Raw genomic sequence first — 16,934 nt, 5'->3', positions numbered from 1 at the left:
AATATTCACCTTCGGCCAACCTCGGGATTTGTTTTATTTTTACGCAGGAAAAATGAATTCAAATATTAAAAATGGTCGGTTAGGTTAGCTACATTAAAACACCATGGACGGTTAGTTAGGTTAGTATAGCTACATTAAAATAAACAGAGAAATATAAATATATATACAAATAAACCCCGAGGTTGGCCTCAGGTGAATATTCGGGCGTGTTCGGGCAGGGACAGAACTTGATGTACATCTTAGGCTTCCCGTCACAGCGGACCGTGAACACCTCCCCCCCCCCCCCCCACTTCACACTAAGGTCTGGGCACGGCTCCGAGCATGCGTGGAACGAGCAACAGAAATGCAATCAAGCGCTCTCGAGCTCTGCTTCCGTCTAATTGCTTCAGTTTCTATTGAAGCAATGAATAAGCATGGTTGTCGAGGCCATATCGGGTCGTCTGCGGTAAGTACATATGTACTGTTTGTGTTTTGTTCGTTATTGAGGCGAGGGTAACGTGCAATTCAAGTATGTTAACTTCTTTGCTTGGGTTTATATTACCACCAACTCATCTAAATTAATGTATGTTGTTAATGTAGTTATTTTGTATTATCTTTGAAAGATTTGTGCAATGGGAGTGCATGACTTGATGTAAGCTTTTGGACATACGCCATTGCTTAGCACATATATGTCTGTAGAAGAAAACTACAAAAAAACACAAATGACAAAAAAACACAAATGACAAAAAACACAAATTAAGCAAAAAATTGCTGTTGTCAGGATTTAACGCCACACAATACTCCATAACAGGAATATGGTCAACAAACAAAGAAAAACAAAGAAAAATGGACTAACAGAATGAAAAAAAACCACAAATGATGACAACACAAAAATACCGAACCCAACAAATTCAGCACAACAGTTGAAACGAGACAATAACACAGCAAAACGAAAAGAAGAAACAAACACAATAGTTTTCCAAAAACAAAAAAAACAAAAACAAAGGAGAAACGAAAAAAAACCCCACAAATGATGACAGCACAAAAATATTGAACCCAAAAAAATTCAGTACAACAGTCAAAACGAGACTAAAACACGACCAAACGAAAAGACGAAACAAACACAACAGTTTTATAAAACAGAAACAAGCGACGTTTCGGGAACTGCTATCTGCTCCCGTCCTCAGGCAGAGACGCACATGGTACGGAAACACGGGTGCGACTCTTATTTTGTATTGTGACTTATTTTGTAGAGAGTGATTCCGAATTTCTTAAATTACCTGGTAATATTTTAAATAAACCTCCCTTATTTTTCTTTTCCATACCTTGCGACATGATTTAGGTAATTTTTGATGAAATTTTGCACACCTGACGTTTAAAACGAGAGGAACTTTAACACATGTACATTTCCCAATACTCCAGATGAACAAACAGAAGTCATTATGTATCCTCAATATTCGCAAAAAAAATCTTAATTAATAAAATATACATTTGTTAAAGGTAGAAAAATCTTTAAACATGTGTTTTTGAAATAAATAAAAAGAGATTTAGAAAAAATTACACTCATCGTACTAAACGAAATATCTTAACTGTGGCTGAAGTTTGAGGAACGCTGGACTAATCTGTTTATATTAAAATAAATTAATATATTATTGAGTAAATATACAATAATTATTTATAAAAACATATTCAATTACTAATCGAAATAAAAAAAAACAGTTAAAAATCACACTCAACACTAAACACTCTTTATAGATTAGACAGTATGTACACATGTGGAATTTCAATCGTTAAGGAGCATATGATTTTATTGTCTGTTGCCACACATCTCACTAGGCATACCTAAGCGTTTAAAATATAACTACTTTGAATATTCACTTTTTCACATCATTGCTTTGCAATATATTCACAAATGCTTACTAGGTATTGATAACATTTTATACAATGAATATATTATGCGTTCATTTTTCTAACGAAAGTAATCACTTGAATTACTTTTTACCTCACTCTTCAAAACGTGATGCAAATGTTTAGTATTCAGGTGAAACTCAAGGTTATTGAATTTTTAGTGAGCGCAGCTGAAATTCAAAATATCGCTTATAAAAAGACAGTTTATTTCAATTGGTTGTCCCTTAAAATATTACAATTTATTCTGAATAATTATAGCTATCAAGACTGGCGCAAATATAACTATACCAAAATTAATACACGTAAAAGTTTATAATTTTTAAAAACAAAATATTATTTATTTATATTTTCTTGGAACTATTGCACTATCTTCCATAAACAATTACTTACTACATTCAAAACAAATCATTTGTCACGTTTATAAACACCACGTTTCAGAATTATGCGGATCAATAGCACGAACTAAAACGAAAACTTTTGTGCAAACAATTAAGTACTTTTAAGGTTCTTTGTAAAGACTCATGTAATCTTTTGATTCATCGTAAATGTGTTGCTTTTTATTTATTAATACATGTAATATTTTACGATGATGGTCACTTTAGGTCTATTAGTTTATAAATGAAAAATGGACATGTTAGTATAATTTTCCAACTATATATTATTTTCACATTTAATCTGAGATTGAAAAATATAAAGAACATAAATATTATTATTAAGAGCAATTGGTTTCTTTTTTCTCACCAACAGCTTTCACAACGTTCAATAACAATCCTGGCATTCAGTCCTAAATTATAAAAAAAGTACCAGGACATGAAAAAAAACATTTAAATAATTAATAGGCATTGCATTAGTATATAATGATAAAAGAATAAAATGTCGACACTTTCTTACTACATTGCAGAAATATTCTTAGTCATACACGATAGTAAAAAAATAAATGTTCAGGTTTATTTTGTGCATAGTAGTGAAGTTACGTAAATTGTTTCACTTCTTGATACAAATACGTTTAAATAAAAATTTAATTTTTCACAATTTATTAAAGTAATTTTTTAAATAGTTTTTCTAAAGAACTTGATATTTTTTTTATTATTTAAGTATGAGATAGTATATGTCTACTGCTTTTTCTGAGGCCCAAGCTTTTTGGCTTGAGTAAGGATACTATAACATTCTAAAAAAATAATTTATGAAAATCAATGTAAAAGCACATATTAAAGAATAAAAAATTCAACATTGTGTTACAAGTATTTTTATACCTAACATTAAAATTTTAAAAAATTCAGTTTTCAAAAAAAATATTTTTTATTGCAGTTGAACACTGCATTATGTAGTTGAAACCAAGACACGTACTTTATAAACAAGTATAGCCTTAGGTTGATCTAGTAAATAGGAGAAACACATTTTAAAGGACATGAATTAACTTTTTGATAAAAAATTATTATTGCATCAGTTTCTTCGTTTCTTTATGGGTTCTAACCACATCCTAACCGTTAAGAAATAGACAATTTCTAAGACACTAAGAATGCTCATTCCAAGAAATAGGCCGAGAATTCCACCACAGTTAGCTGAAAAAGAAAATAATTTAACGTTAGAAGAAACAAACACGTCATTCACAAAATAATTCAATGAAAATCAATAAAAATTAAGCATAATCATTAAGCCAAAAAAATTTAAAATTATAAAATATTCAGTTATTAATATTGATTAAAATGAAAATAATATTATAACTAGTTTATTTCACTTGTTAAATTAACTTATTTTTATATATTCAGCTATCAAATTAAGATGTTATTTTCACAAAAACTATGAAACTGTAAAACTGCTACTGACATTTGGTAAAATAGGTTATTAGAAACAAGCATGACGTGGCTTAAACACGTTGAACCTGTTTTCCTGAGCGTAAACTTATTATAATAATGATATTACAGCTCGAAATATTAACGTTTCTGAAAACTTCACTATATCCTCACCCCAAAACTCTGTAGCCCCAAATCCTTCGCTCTTAATGTACTTCACGAAGTGCGAATCCTTAAAGAATACGACAACACGACTAATGTTGGCCCTAGAACAAGAACAAAATATGTCAAATATTAATCAATGGTGTGTGGATTTTAAAAAATAAGATATAAAAAACGTTATTAACTGCACATAAAATTAGCTAAATAATGGTCATTATAATAAATAATAATTTATTGGCAACATTTATAGTAACGAAATATATAATTGTAACATGGAATGTACATCAGTGTTTGGAAGAAAGATGCTATACTACAGGCATGTTTTAAATGCAATTAAAAACGCCTTTTATAAAAAAAAACATATATACTATTGGAAAAAAAGCCATCTTTGCATACAGACTCCTTCAGTCAAACGAATACTACGTAATAAAAAAGACTTTATTGGTATAATGTTTCACCCTAACAAATATCTTGCGGTGCTAGGAAAAGAGAAACATCAAATAGCTATAATATTAGAAACCATGGTTTCGTGGTGTCGCTAAGTTCTCACCACCTACTTGAATTTGTCAAAATGCATAGAAAAAACAGCTTTTGACTGTTTAAAAATAAACACCCAATATTTCTATCTATGCTGGATAACTGATGCCAAGTAATACAATAGTGTTAATATCATAGAAGAATATTAACGTTAGCTGAAAAAAAACCTTGCATTGCAAATATGAATTAAAATTAAAGGGAATTAACTTTTACATTGGTTAGAATTAAAAAATGGAGATTTTAAAATTTTGTCACTGTGTTTTCCTGTTTGTTTGTCTATTTGATTTTGCATCATGCAAAAACAAACTGATTTCGATGAAAACTCTTTCTTTGTAAGGTTCTTTGCTAAACTAAACATTAGGCTATAGGGTTAAAAACGATCAAATACCCACTTAATTGGGTGAAAAAATGTCAAATTCTGTTTATCGAAATAAAATCAATTATCGATTTTAAGATTACATGTATCCATAATGGGCCTTAAAATATAAATTTATTTTATAAAATAAATTGTTCATATCTCTACATCTACTATAGTGGTAGTGAATAAACTGAGATATAACACTATGAATGCAAATTAAGGTCAGAGAAAATTTTCATTTTTCAAAACTCAACCAATTAAAAGGTGCAAACAGGGCTGTTGTCAGTGTTTTCCAAAACACCGTGTATACCACAACCAGAAGTTTTAACATTTTGATGCTGCAAATGAAGAAATTAATAAATATAGGGCTGTCGTTAATAAAATCAGCACAAGTAATTAATCACCCATTTCGATGTCATCACAAGAAAACATTCACCCCGTGTAGGGCGCAGACCTAATGTTTACAATGAGCCCTGAAAACCTTGTCAGGCTCTAAGAACAAGGAAATTTGATACGGCGACAAAATAATAAGCCAAAGATGGGATCCAAGAATATCTAATGAGTAAGGGAGAATAAAATTTTTAATTTGATTTATGTTATTATTTTATTTTGGTTTGTTTCATTAATGTTTATTTAGTTTACATAGCTTTAAGAGAGTTTAATATTCAATATAGGTGATAAGGAATCTTAACTAAGCAAAGTGCATCTAACAAGTTGGAGCGAAGAGGAGATAATCAAAGCGTTAGTCACAGATCTCAGAACACGTCGTGCCAAGAACCAGACGGGAAGCAAGAGCGTGAAACATAAAAATGAACAAAAAATCCAGACCAAAAACAAAATATATCAGCATCGACGTAGAATTAAAAAAATTAATTCACCGAACACATAGGCCACACAAAAGTAAACAACAGGTAACACGAATAAACAAGACGATGCAAGTCTTCACTGCATCCAAGTCACAGATGAAGAAGGTGACATGTTTTAAAGCGGAACGTTGTGGATCCTTGCATCGTTTTCTGCTGGTTGGACAAACAAATGATAAAATACAAATGTCACTTTTGAAATATAGATTTTAATGTATATTTTTTATTTTCTATTGGAATAGAAAAACCGTTAATATCAAGCATACGATAGTAACCAATAAGTTATCGAGTACCACACAGCAGAAACAGCTGGAAAATAATTCATGCGGACTAAAGTAGATAGTAAATTACACCCACTTGAGATGACCAATGTCTATAATTACTATAGTAATACAACTATCTTATAATTTTTTTTGACTTGTTAACGTCTTATAAATCGTTGAACGCCGGCTGCACGCACGAAAAATTGTCACGTTCCACCTAAGCCGAGCGTGCAAGAACCGGCCAACCACAGTGCGAGAAAATCTCCTGAATATCAAACAGGTTAAGGCGGGCTTTTAAACTAATTGTTCGTGATTACATCTAAACAAATTATTAAAATTAAATTTGCAAAAACTGTAAATAATATTTGAAAATGCAAAAGTATGCAATTTTTCATCATTGTTTTCTTATGACGTTATCACGTAAAATTATCGCCCGTAAACCGATCGCCCCGGAGACTCCGCCGCGGGAAAGTTCCCGCCTGAACTCTCACTGCTCGACTCGGACTCACTCTTGGCCGGCGTCCCGGGCACATATATATAGGCACAGTCACCTTCCAGAACTTCCCGAGCGCGGCTGGGGCCATTCGCGTCATTCCGCGCCGACACGACGGCAGAAATCTCTCGAAAACACGTGTCGGCGGCTCGCGTAACTCCGCAGCTGGCAGGTTTCAGTTACGTGTCAAAGGCATGGTGTCGCGCGGGGAGTGGTTGGGAAGGAGGGGGGGAAAAGCGACAATCCTTGTTATCTTCCAGACGCGCGCGGCGCATATCATGTTGCAGCAGCCGCCAGCCAGCTCTGCACCTGCACGTGTCCCGGCCTTGCTCACGTTCGTAACAATATATTAATTTATAACTGTCAACCCCTTTTTTTTTCGGTTAAGGGTTTGAAAAATGTTAGGAGAGGAGACTAGAATGAGAAAGCTTCGCAGCCACACGGATGACCACACGAACCCGTGCCATGCGGCGCCTCCAGTGTTGCGGCTTCTAGCAGCGACCATCTCCTGCCAGAAGAGCCTGGCGCTGGACGTCTCTCCGTGGTACTGTATGTCCGTGCAGGCGGCCAGGCAGTCGCACGCCAGTCCGGTCAGCTGCGGTCCGTGCAGCTTCCTCTCAACGGCTCGCCTCTGCATCTCCCCTGGCACACCTTCATTCTGAGCATCTCTCTCGACACAAACCATCACAGTTCCTGTTTTACAACTTTCTTTTGGTTAATGATTAGGGACATGCAGATTTCACGGAAAAGAATACGAGACCAGCTGAAAGTCAAAACACTGTAGCATCGTCTGTGTTTCGTGATTGGGCGAGTTTCTTTCACACAGTGGCGTAGCCAGGATTTGTGTATGGGGGGTGTTAAGAAGCATGCCCTCCCCCCGTATTAAAGTGGGGAATCCGGGGTTCCTCCCCCGGGAAAATTTGGATTTTAATGTGTAAAATAGTGCTATTTTAGCAGATTTCGGTACTTAAATTTAAATATTGTAATAATAAATTTTTTATTAATTTTAATATGAAATTTGTTTGAGTGATGAATAAGAAATTAATTAAATATTTGTTGATAAGGGGGGGGGGGGGGTTTAACCCCTAACCGCACCCCACACCCCTGGCTCCACCCCTGCTTTAATATACATGTCGACTGTTTCAAAACCAATCACAGTGATTCAGAGTGGAAGCAAACGCGTCCTGAGTGGCTCGGTCAGATAAGGCAATCGACCTCTCTCGCAGACGACTGACAATCACAGGGAATAAACCGCTAGTACGGGTATATCTTTTTGCAGACTAATAGGCGTTCAGATTTATTCGCGGAAAATGCCTGCCCCTATTAATGATTCATTGCAACTTTGAGTAGTTTTAAAGAATTTCATTTTTACCTCATATTTTTTTAGTAATTACACTAAAGAATTTATGGTGAATCTTAAAAAAAGAAATATAAAGTTGAAGGCCACGATTGCGTGAACCAAATGAGCTAAAATATGTTATTTTTACCATAATAACATACATTTCTGTAAATTTGGTGTACATAAATATGTGAAAGTGTTTAATTCTATGGGTGAAATTTAATAATTTTCAAATTAATATCACATTTTTGGTTATTAAATAAATGAACATTTTCTTTACCTATCAGAAAAATGTAAAAAAATTTACTAATTATTCCATATTCCCAAACCGACAATAGGATTGAGGACCATCTCATAGATAGCGAATCATTTAAATTCGAGTGTCAAAATTTCAATACGTGTGATATTATAAATTTAAATTAATTTTGTAAAATGGTACCAAACCGAATAACGTCCTAACTAATAGGAAGTCACATTTATTCATCATAAAAAAATCCCAAGAATAACTGAAATTATTTAATTGCCGTTTCTTAAAGTAACGATCTGATTAACTAAACCCTTTTCTTGTTGCAAACCTCCAGCTATAATTGTTTTTGAGATAAACGCACCTAGCATAATGAACTAGCAATATGATTTGACAACGGCCTTCTATGAAACTGAGTACGAACAGGTAAGTTAAATATCTATAATATTTGTGTTAATTGCTTTCAATTAATTCCATAATTGTAACCCCATTGTTAACTTTATAAACAAAAAGAGAAGGTACTTACTTCGACAATGCAAGATTAATATTACGCAATATTGTTGCGATTATATAAAACCGGTCATTACTAAGTACTATAAGGTTAAAATGAGTCAGATCTTCACAAACTTTTTGAAACCGACAAAAATGTACTACAGTAGTATATAATAGGGAATACTGGGACATGGAATCGAAGTGTGGTGGTGGCAGTCCGCCATCTTGGATTTGACGTCACGGAGGCCACCTTGGACTCAAAATTCCTCAAAAATGATTTTAAATGACACATAATTCTTCAAAATGTTTCTATTTCGAGGTGAAAAATAAAGTTTTTAGAAAATAATTTCCATTTTATTCCCTAAAAATTCACAAATTTGAAGTTCGAAATTCCTCAAAATATATTTGCCTTTCAAAGAACCAAAATTCCTAAAAACAGCTTAAAGCTCCTAAAAGCAATCCTCCCTAAGCCACCGATGTCATGACCTTGACTATGACCAAAAATTTGAAACTCTTTAAGTTTTTACCAAAAAATTTCAAAACAATTTCCAATTTTTTTTTACTTAATATTAATAGCTATTTGGTCCTTGGTTCTATTCCCAGTGAAAGAAAACACGCAATTTATGTATAGGGAAATTTAAAATTCTTAATTACAATTTAAAAAAAATAATAAAAATATTACTTATGTCACACACGCCATCTTGGATTCTATAAATGTTACACTTTTTGTTATGGTCGCCGTCTTAAAGATCCATATTTTTATGCTAGAATTTAAAAAAAATTCAAATTCGTAAAAAATTAAATTAATATAATTATATTAAAACTTACGGTATATTAAACTATGACATCACAATTTCACTAGTTACAGTTGCCACCTTGAAATTACGTAATTATTACCCGATTTAACTTTTATAAAAAAATTTATGAATCATATTTTTATTAAAAATGTACATACGTCATGGATTCCTTGTTTGGAAACCAGCGAGGTCATTCGATTATAAAATGGTGACGGAACCCTCCTCCACGGAAGCCACCGGCAGACTGACCTCCCACCGCTAATGCCATGGCATATATTACGCTCATTTATTGTGACGTCAAGGCAGCCAGCTTGTTTTCTTCTGCTGGATGATGCCATTTTGGATATGACATATAGTTGTCGTCTGGTGGAGGGCGCCATCTCATTTTCATCTGCTAGAGGGCGCTGTTACGACATTAGTTTAATTTTTATAAGGCAAAACGGTTTTGAGGCATTCCCAATTTTGGATTTTCGAATATTTCAGATATAAAACAGGAAATTTTCCCTAAAAATGTGAATATTTCCCTCGAAATTGCGAAGTTTCTAGGAAATTTAAGGGATTTTTAGGATTTTTGAAGGTCAACGTCATCCAAAATGGCTGCTGTGATGATACAATCTAGGGTGGTGAACATGTTATTAGAATTCAATATGGCGACCATGACGAAACTAGCAGTGATTTGGGACTGGGGAGCTCGATGACAAGATGGTGGGATCAAATATGGCAACTGTGGTCGAAGGTCCAGGTCAAAAGTGAAGGTCATATTAAAGGTTAAAAAACAATGTCAATTGTCAAGGTCAAGGTCAACGGTCTCATGACCAAGATCAAAGGTCAAGGACGATGTCAAGGTCAATGTTCAACTTCTAAGGTCAAGGTAATCCAAGATATACGCAGTGACATCGGTCATTCGGTCACTGACCCCATCACATACCACGACCTGGACCTTGAGCCAGTGTAATATATTCAATACATACTGAAGTTCCGAAATTTCGAAGATTGTTGCCTTGTCTGATTCAAAAATATCTTTAATGTTTTAAAATATGTAACAGGTATGGTCAAGAAGTTTTCGTGGTACGAATACTCTTGGACTTTACGCCTGGCACTAGACGTTTCCTGGCCTCGTTGCTGGTAGTCGCTTAACCTACACAAGCCTTAGCTATGATGAAAACATTAACAAAATTATGAAAGATTTTAATATACATTATATAAGCCCTAAAAACTCTACTGGAGATTTTTGCACATTGTATAATATAACTCATCCTGCAAACTAGGCTGATTATGCTTATGAAATATTACTCGTCAAAATGAAACATTAATGGGAATTATTCTCTTAACATTGCCATTATTCATTGAAAAAAATAATGCGTTTGCCACTCACAATAAATGTGAGACATGGCCAAACCTAATTTACCCTTTAACCTACTGTCTCATATGTACCAGATAAACATACATCAAACATAAATACTATTAAAACATGACATGTTATCAAGCCAACCTCGTCTGCCTGCCTGAGTCCAGACATGTGCGCCCTTTAAGGGTAGAATCAGGGTAGCCTTCGGTGATTCTAACAGTCCAGATCTTATTGAGGACCAGGACTAGAACCAATTGGCAAATGCAGGATGCATCCTCCTTTACATGAAAGAGTACCCCTGCCGGGGTGTTCCTATGTGAGGAGGAGAGAGCTTTCGGCACCTCTACCTCCAGACCTCACCTACCAATTTTAATATCCCTTTCACTCTGCATCTGTCCAAAACCACAGCCCCAGTCAACTAGAACCAATATTGGGTACAGGCGGTGAATCCCGCATCAGAAAGTGATACACTCCTTTCAATCGAAATTGGAGAAATTGGGGAAAGCTGTTAGAGCCCAGCTATGACGAGAGGCTCAGGTTACCCATCCCAGCATCGTCACCCCCAGAAACCCTTATGTTTACTCAGCTAACCAGACAGTTGACTGTGTCATGACACTGGTAGGAACCAGCAGTAATGTGCCTTAGTCCCAGTACTGCTGGTGCCTACCCACCACTTCATTCTGGAACTCCTCAATCACCCAGAAAACCCGTTGTCCGGTGGAGGCCTGTCCAACCTCTCCTAACATTACAGTCTAGTACCGTATATATATCGTCGATCACCAGGTCAGCTTTTCACAGGGATAGGGTACCCTTTTCCAAGCTTGCTCCAAGCGATAGGAGCACCAATACCAAGTGCGAAACCTACCCATCCGATACTGGGCTGACAAAGAAAACCACAGCATGGATATATTCAGTTAAAGATTCATCCCGCACTACTACCAACTTTTAGTGACACCAAAGTGTTGTGGAGAGTACGCGACCAACCACTAGAATTAACCAGCAGCCATCAGAACGTAGGAGCACCGTGGCTGCCTTGGATAATTCCCCTGACCCCTTGTCCCGGCCAAAGGGATTTACTGCTGATTCGGACCTGTTGCTTCCAAACAACCAACGGTGATATCTGTCCTTTCTATTTACACTATTGCCATTGTCTCTTCAAAGTGAGAGAGACTTTTGGGACCCAATGGTTACCATGGCTCTGCAACCCCCCCAAAAGGTTTCATTCGCATCTGCTGTTGCCCATAGATTCAGCCCATTCACCATTTTTCTGGTACCTTTCCGGCAATTGAGAATGCCCGAGGCTTGTTTCCATCCATCAGGGTCCTCTTTTGCAGATATTTCGATCATCTATCGGTGCTATGTGGAGGCAAAGGATTGCAGTAAGTGTTGAGAGGCTATATCTTCGCTTCAGACACCTTTTTCCGTGGACCTCTTGGGTCATCTTTTGGATACTAGAACCGGCAACAGCTCAGAAGACTGTCAACTTCTCCTGCAGGAGACAGGCCCACTTTCGACACACCTGAAAATCTCCCTGAAAGTGTAGGGATTAGCCCCAGTGGTAACTCGCCTCAAGTTAGGTATGGTGGCATCCAGTCCCCGAGACGCAGAAAATCGCTGTCTCCCTTCGACACATCTGCCGAGTAGTGCTCTTTACCTCTTTACAGCACTTGACTCGGTGTTCACTCATGTCAGTGAGGAAAATTCACAGGACACCTCCTGCGAAGACTTCAGCTCATTGGCGAAGGAATAGCCATACTCCATCTTCCGCATCTCGTGGGCCAGTGTCGCTTCACTGCTCATGTTAAACTGTAGCAAGTTGCTTTATTTTCCTGGTCTTACTGCATGCACATCGAAAATCCTGATTATGTATCAGGAACACTACAAGTGATTCCTCGGGATCAATGCACAGGTCACTCTTCGCTGATTAATTACTGCCTCCAACATGGGTAACTGTCACACATTAACCTGACTTAAACCAACCTGACACGTTACATCATTGCTTACTGCTCCTTTGTAGCACAAAATACTTCGTTCTACTTGCTTCGTATTCACTCGCCCAGCGAATAAAAATGGTGAAATCGCTGGCGAGATTCGTAATGTGCTAGGTCCTATTTAGTATATCCATTCAATAGCATCCCAATCCAAAAGCAAATTTCCCAAAAAAATTCGTCCCAGCAAAACCATTATCTTTTTATAAATTTTATAATCAAAATTCAAACAATTAGATTTTCTCAGAATTTTTAATTATTCCTGATTTTCTAGCTAAATATATAATAATATCCATGTGGGTGGACTGATTTCAAAATTGCGGAATTGAAATTTTACGAGTGGAATCAATCAGTCTTCATACGAGTTACCTTGTCTTGGTGATACACTATGACCGTGATGACTGCCACTGCTTCTGGCGATCGAGCTAAGCCCAAACTCATAACATAAATCAAGTGCTTCTTACCCAGTTTAGATGCTAAGTCCAGAATCTCAAGTCGGAGCGCATTTGGGGCAGTGTGATGTCCTGAAGGGCAGAAATGTCGGATAATTAGCGTAGTGATGTTTGTCAAAGCAGCGTAGCACTATTATTCGGCGGAGAGCTTTCCCCACTCTTGGGGTGTCGACGGCATCTGCACTGTATCATTTTATTTTGTTTCCTAACCTAAATTAAAACTAAGTGTATTTGGGAGGGGTCTGGGGTAGGGAAAGACTCTAAGTGCGTCTCAGGCCGAAGCCTATACGCTCTAATCATGCTGGGTTTAAGCCATGCGGGAGAGGGAGCATGCATCGTGTGCTAGGAGGGGGATTGGCCAGCCATGGCAGATATTGGCGCCATGAATAACTCCTCTCACTGACTATTCTAGACTATAAACTTGATAAGTTGGGCCCGGGTAAAACCTGCATAGACACAGAGAAAGCCCTGGGCACTGACATGCGGGATGCAAAGCTTCATGCATTATTGCCAAGCAGGTTGAATACGGGAAACAGAAGGATGGTTCAGGAAGAAGAGTTTGACAGAGTAGAAAAGAGTCTACCATGCGGGTGGTTGGGGGCTTGCACATTGCTGTGCGCATTGTTTTGGGTGGCACTGTTTTTTTTTTTTCGGGGACGACTTTGGTCTTTTCCCGCCGGGCTGCCAGCCAGCCAAGTGCACTGTATTGCTCGCGGGAGCCATATTTATACTCCTTGGCGCCAACCGCCTTCGCCTTCCAGAACTGGATAGAAATGCGGGTGGAGGGATATGGCGCAAGAACTTTATCCGGGTCACATAACGATTTTGGATCATGTGACCACTGCGTATCACCTGACATACTTCTGGTCACTTAACATTAGCCGCGCGGGGCGTTGCCTGAATGGCACGCCACCTGCAAAGCTTACAAGCGCTACAGTTAATCTGGTACCAGGGGTTCCATCTGTCCAAGCTACAGGGCTCAAAATGACACCCGCAACATATTAATCACGGTTGATAAGAAAATAAATGTGATTGATTTCACCTTTATTTTTCTTATGAATTCGGGTTATCTTAATAATGCAAAACGATTTCACATTTGCGATACCAACTGGAAAAAATATTTTTCTTTAGGTTTATAAAAATAGGTACAAGTCTTTCTTATATTCATTTAATAAAAAAGAAATATTTACTTTAAATATGTTCACAAATGTGAAGCGAGCTTTATTAGTTTTAATCATAATTACATCTTAGCTTAATTAACAAAAATATTACAAGTAGCATAAGCACATTAATGATTTTTTTGTAATTAGAATAAAATTATTACTTAAAAAGCTTGCACTGGGAAAAACTTAGTTTTTGTCACTTACCTGCAGCATTAGTCATACACGACCTCTTACCAGAGCCGCAAATTCTCATGTGAGCAGTACCTGAAATTTAACATAATCAATATCTTTAACGAGTATGGGTTTCGTGAGAGCATGGCTTGAACCAAACTTTGAAAAAATTCAAGATTATGACTTGTATTGTGTACCCACATTTTACAATACTCATTGTTTAGCCAACCACAAATTTAAGTACTATTATAAGGACATAAGTATGAACATATACATGTAATAAATCATTTTCGAATTTAACATGTTTAGCAAAATTTTAAATGCTATCATAATCAATTATTAAGTAACAATTCGGTTACCGCTAGCTGGAAAAATAAATGTAGTGAGGTTTGAGTAAAGTTAAAAATGTCAAATACATAACTTTCAATATTTTACATGTCTCACATATAATATTAAATAAAAATTAAATAATAAAATTGGTTATTTACAAATAAATAAAACACAAAATTTGTACATGTTATAAAGCTGTCTATTAAATTTACGTTAACTAAATTTTAGACTGAAGACTGGTCAGTTCTGACAACCTCAGCAGCCTCCAATCGTGCAATCAACAAAAATTCACAAGGCACAAGGCAGTGTTTGTTAAAGCAATGAAAGGAAAAGTGTTAAAGACTGATATCTATATAACATTTATTATATAAACCACATCAGCCAGCTTAATTATCAAAACATATATTGAGGGAGGATACCACAACAGTGTTTACAAATTCAGCGATGCTTAAAATAAGTTCTAGCAAGTCAGTTAAACATGAGAGGGCACCACAGCCACTTCACAAATATGCATATAGCTAATATAATAAATTAAATTGGCAACTAATATGATCACAAAACTAAAAACATATAAAGAGCTCTTGCACATAAAATAGGATTATATGTGCATATTAATGAGAGTTTACAGTAAAATTAAAAAAGGGCAACAATCAATATTAGCACTAAAAATATAACGTCAAGCACAAAACTCTGCAGGAAAATATCGAGCCGCAAATTAAGGACGTATCAAGCACAAAGCCCGAGATTCGCCAAACACGGCTAAGACAGGAATGCGGGACACATCCCAGCTTGGAGAGGTACATATTCCATGTTCGTTTACACAAAAAGGAAGTAGAAAATGCGGAAGACCACGATGGCCTTAGTTCTTTCAGGAAACAACTATCCAGGAAGCCGCCGAAACAGATATTTAGACAAAGTATTAGAGAAGCATAGTTAGGCTTTACATTTAAATGATTCTTCAATCTTGTACCTTCTTGGCATGTACATAACAGGGATTTTATTGAAATGGTTGTACCGCATTACGCCTCGACACACTAACACCAAGCTTTTCTTAAGCTTAAATAAGAGATACAAATCAATACCCCCCTCACCGTGAGGCGTAGCTCGAGGTACTCCGACCACGAGTCGGGGTACGCATTCGCCTGCTTTGATGTCTAAAAAGCGTGGAAACTATGAAACCAAAACCGGACAGGATGATACCAGAAATGAAATAATATATTACTGCCCTGAGCCTGTTTAATAACACAAGATTTTCGGCATGACATGGACTTGAAGTTAATTTACAAAAACACAACTTCACGGTAATTTACGGGCTGCAGCCTTCGCGAAAAACAGTACAAAATATAATACTAATACAATACTTTAAAAACTATTTACCAAAACAAAATTTTTACAACAGATGGGAATAAAATGTAAGAAAGGTATATTTAAATAAAAATATAAACAGAGTCCTAATTTTGTTATTCCGGACCAACTAAACCGTCCAGTCTATCTTTTTGGGTTTCCTCCTTGATATTACGAAAGTTGCCGCGCCGTGCGGTGATCGCGAGTTGAAACAAAAACAGCGAAGCGCTAGCGTTCGATATGCTGCTGCGCATTACAGGGCGTTTTGACCAAGATAAACTTTTCTATAATTTAACACTAGACCTAGAGCAAAAACGATTTACAACATTTGTATTATTTTTTATATAAAAAATAATAAAGCGAACGGAGGCGTGCAAAACTCCTCAACCGCGAGAAGTGAACGAGTGAACTGAAACCCAGGTGCCACTCACAAGAGCGTGTGAGGAGTTCAGGACGAGAATCGCCTGGAAATAAGGAGAAGTTCAGGAGGGGTGGAAAGGGAGGGGAAAGGTCGTAGGGAGGAGTGGGGGACAGGTGAGGCGCGCGCCAGACGTCTTGTAGGTGTACGAATGTCTTCAAGAAAATGGACAAGTTTGAGCCGCACGACTCAGTAAATCGTATTTTTCTACAAGGATAAAATTTAAACTTGAGCTTTCAACAATTTTGTAGTTTATACAAAATTACCAAAGTATGCAAGTTACAAACGCTATGGGCTATATTTAGCTCTGACCATCGATAGTTTCTTAGTTACTAGCCTGATTCTGCAAGATTAACTTGATATATTTTCTGATGTATTTTACATAATATGTTTTATTAGATATAACTTATTGTTGCAAAGCTTTAAGTAAATTAGTTAATTTGAATTTCATAAAATCTTTAGTGGTCATAATGACGCAGTTATTGGTTTCTA

General features: G+C 36.4%; 1 protein-coding gene across 1 annotated transcript in view; it reads left to right on the top strand.

Annotated features, from left to right (window-relative positions):
- The window catches only part of LOC134542722 (pickpocket protein 28-like), a 67,942-nt gene that overhangs the window by 46,932 nt on the left and 4,076 nt on the right, over positions 1 to 16,934 (top strand). Inside the window, exon 10 of the mRNA XM_063387196.1 lies at positions 6,837 to 6,946. Within this exon, the coding sequence (XP_063243266.1) occupies positions 6,837 to 6,946 (110 nt within the window). The remainder of the gene's footprint in view (positions 1 to 6,836; positions 6,947 to 16,934) is intronic.

The sequence above is a fragment of the Bacillus rossius genome, assembly GCF_032445375.1.
Source record: "Bacillus rossius redtenbacheri isolate Brsri chromosome 9 unlocalized genomic scaffold, Brsri_v3 Brsri_v3_scf9_1, whole genome shotgun sequence".
NCBI lineage: Eukaryota > Metazoa > Arthropoda > Insecta > Phasmatodea > Bacillidae > Bacillus > Bacillus rossius.
The sequence above is the reverse complement of the archived record's forward strand: the minus strand, read 5'-3'. Positions and strand labels throughout refer to the sequence as shown.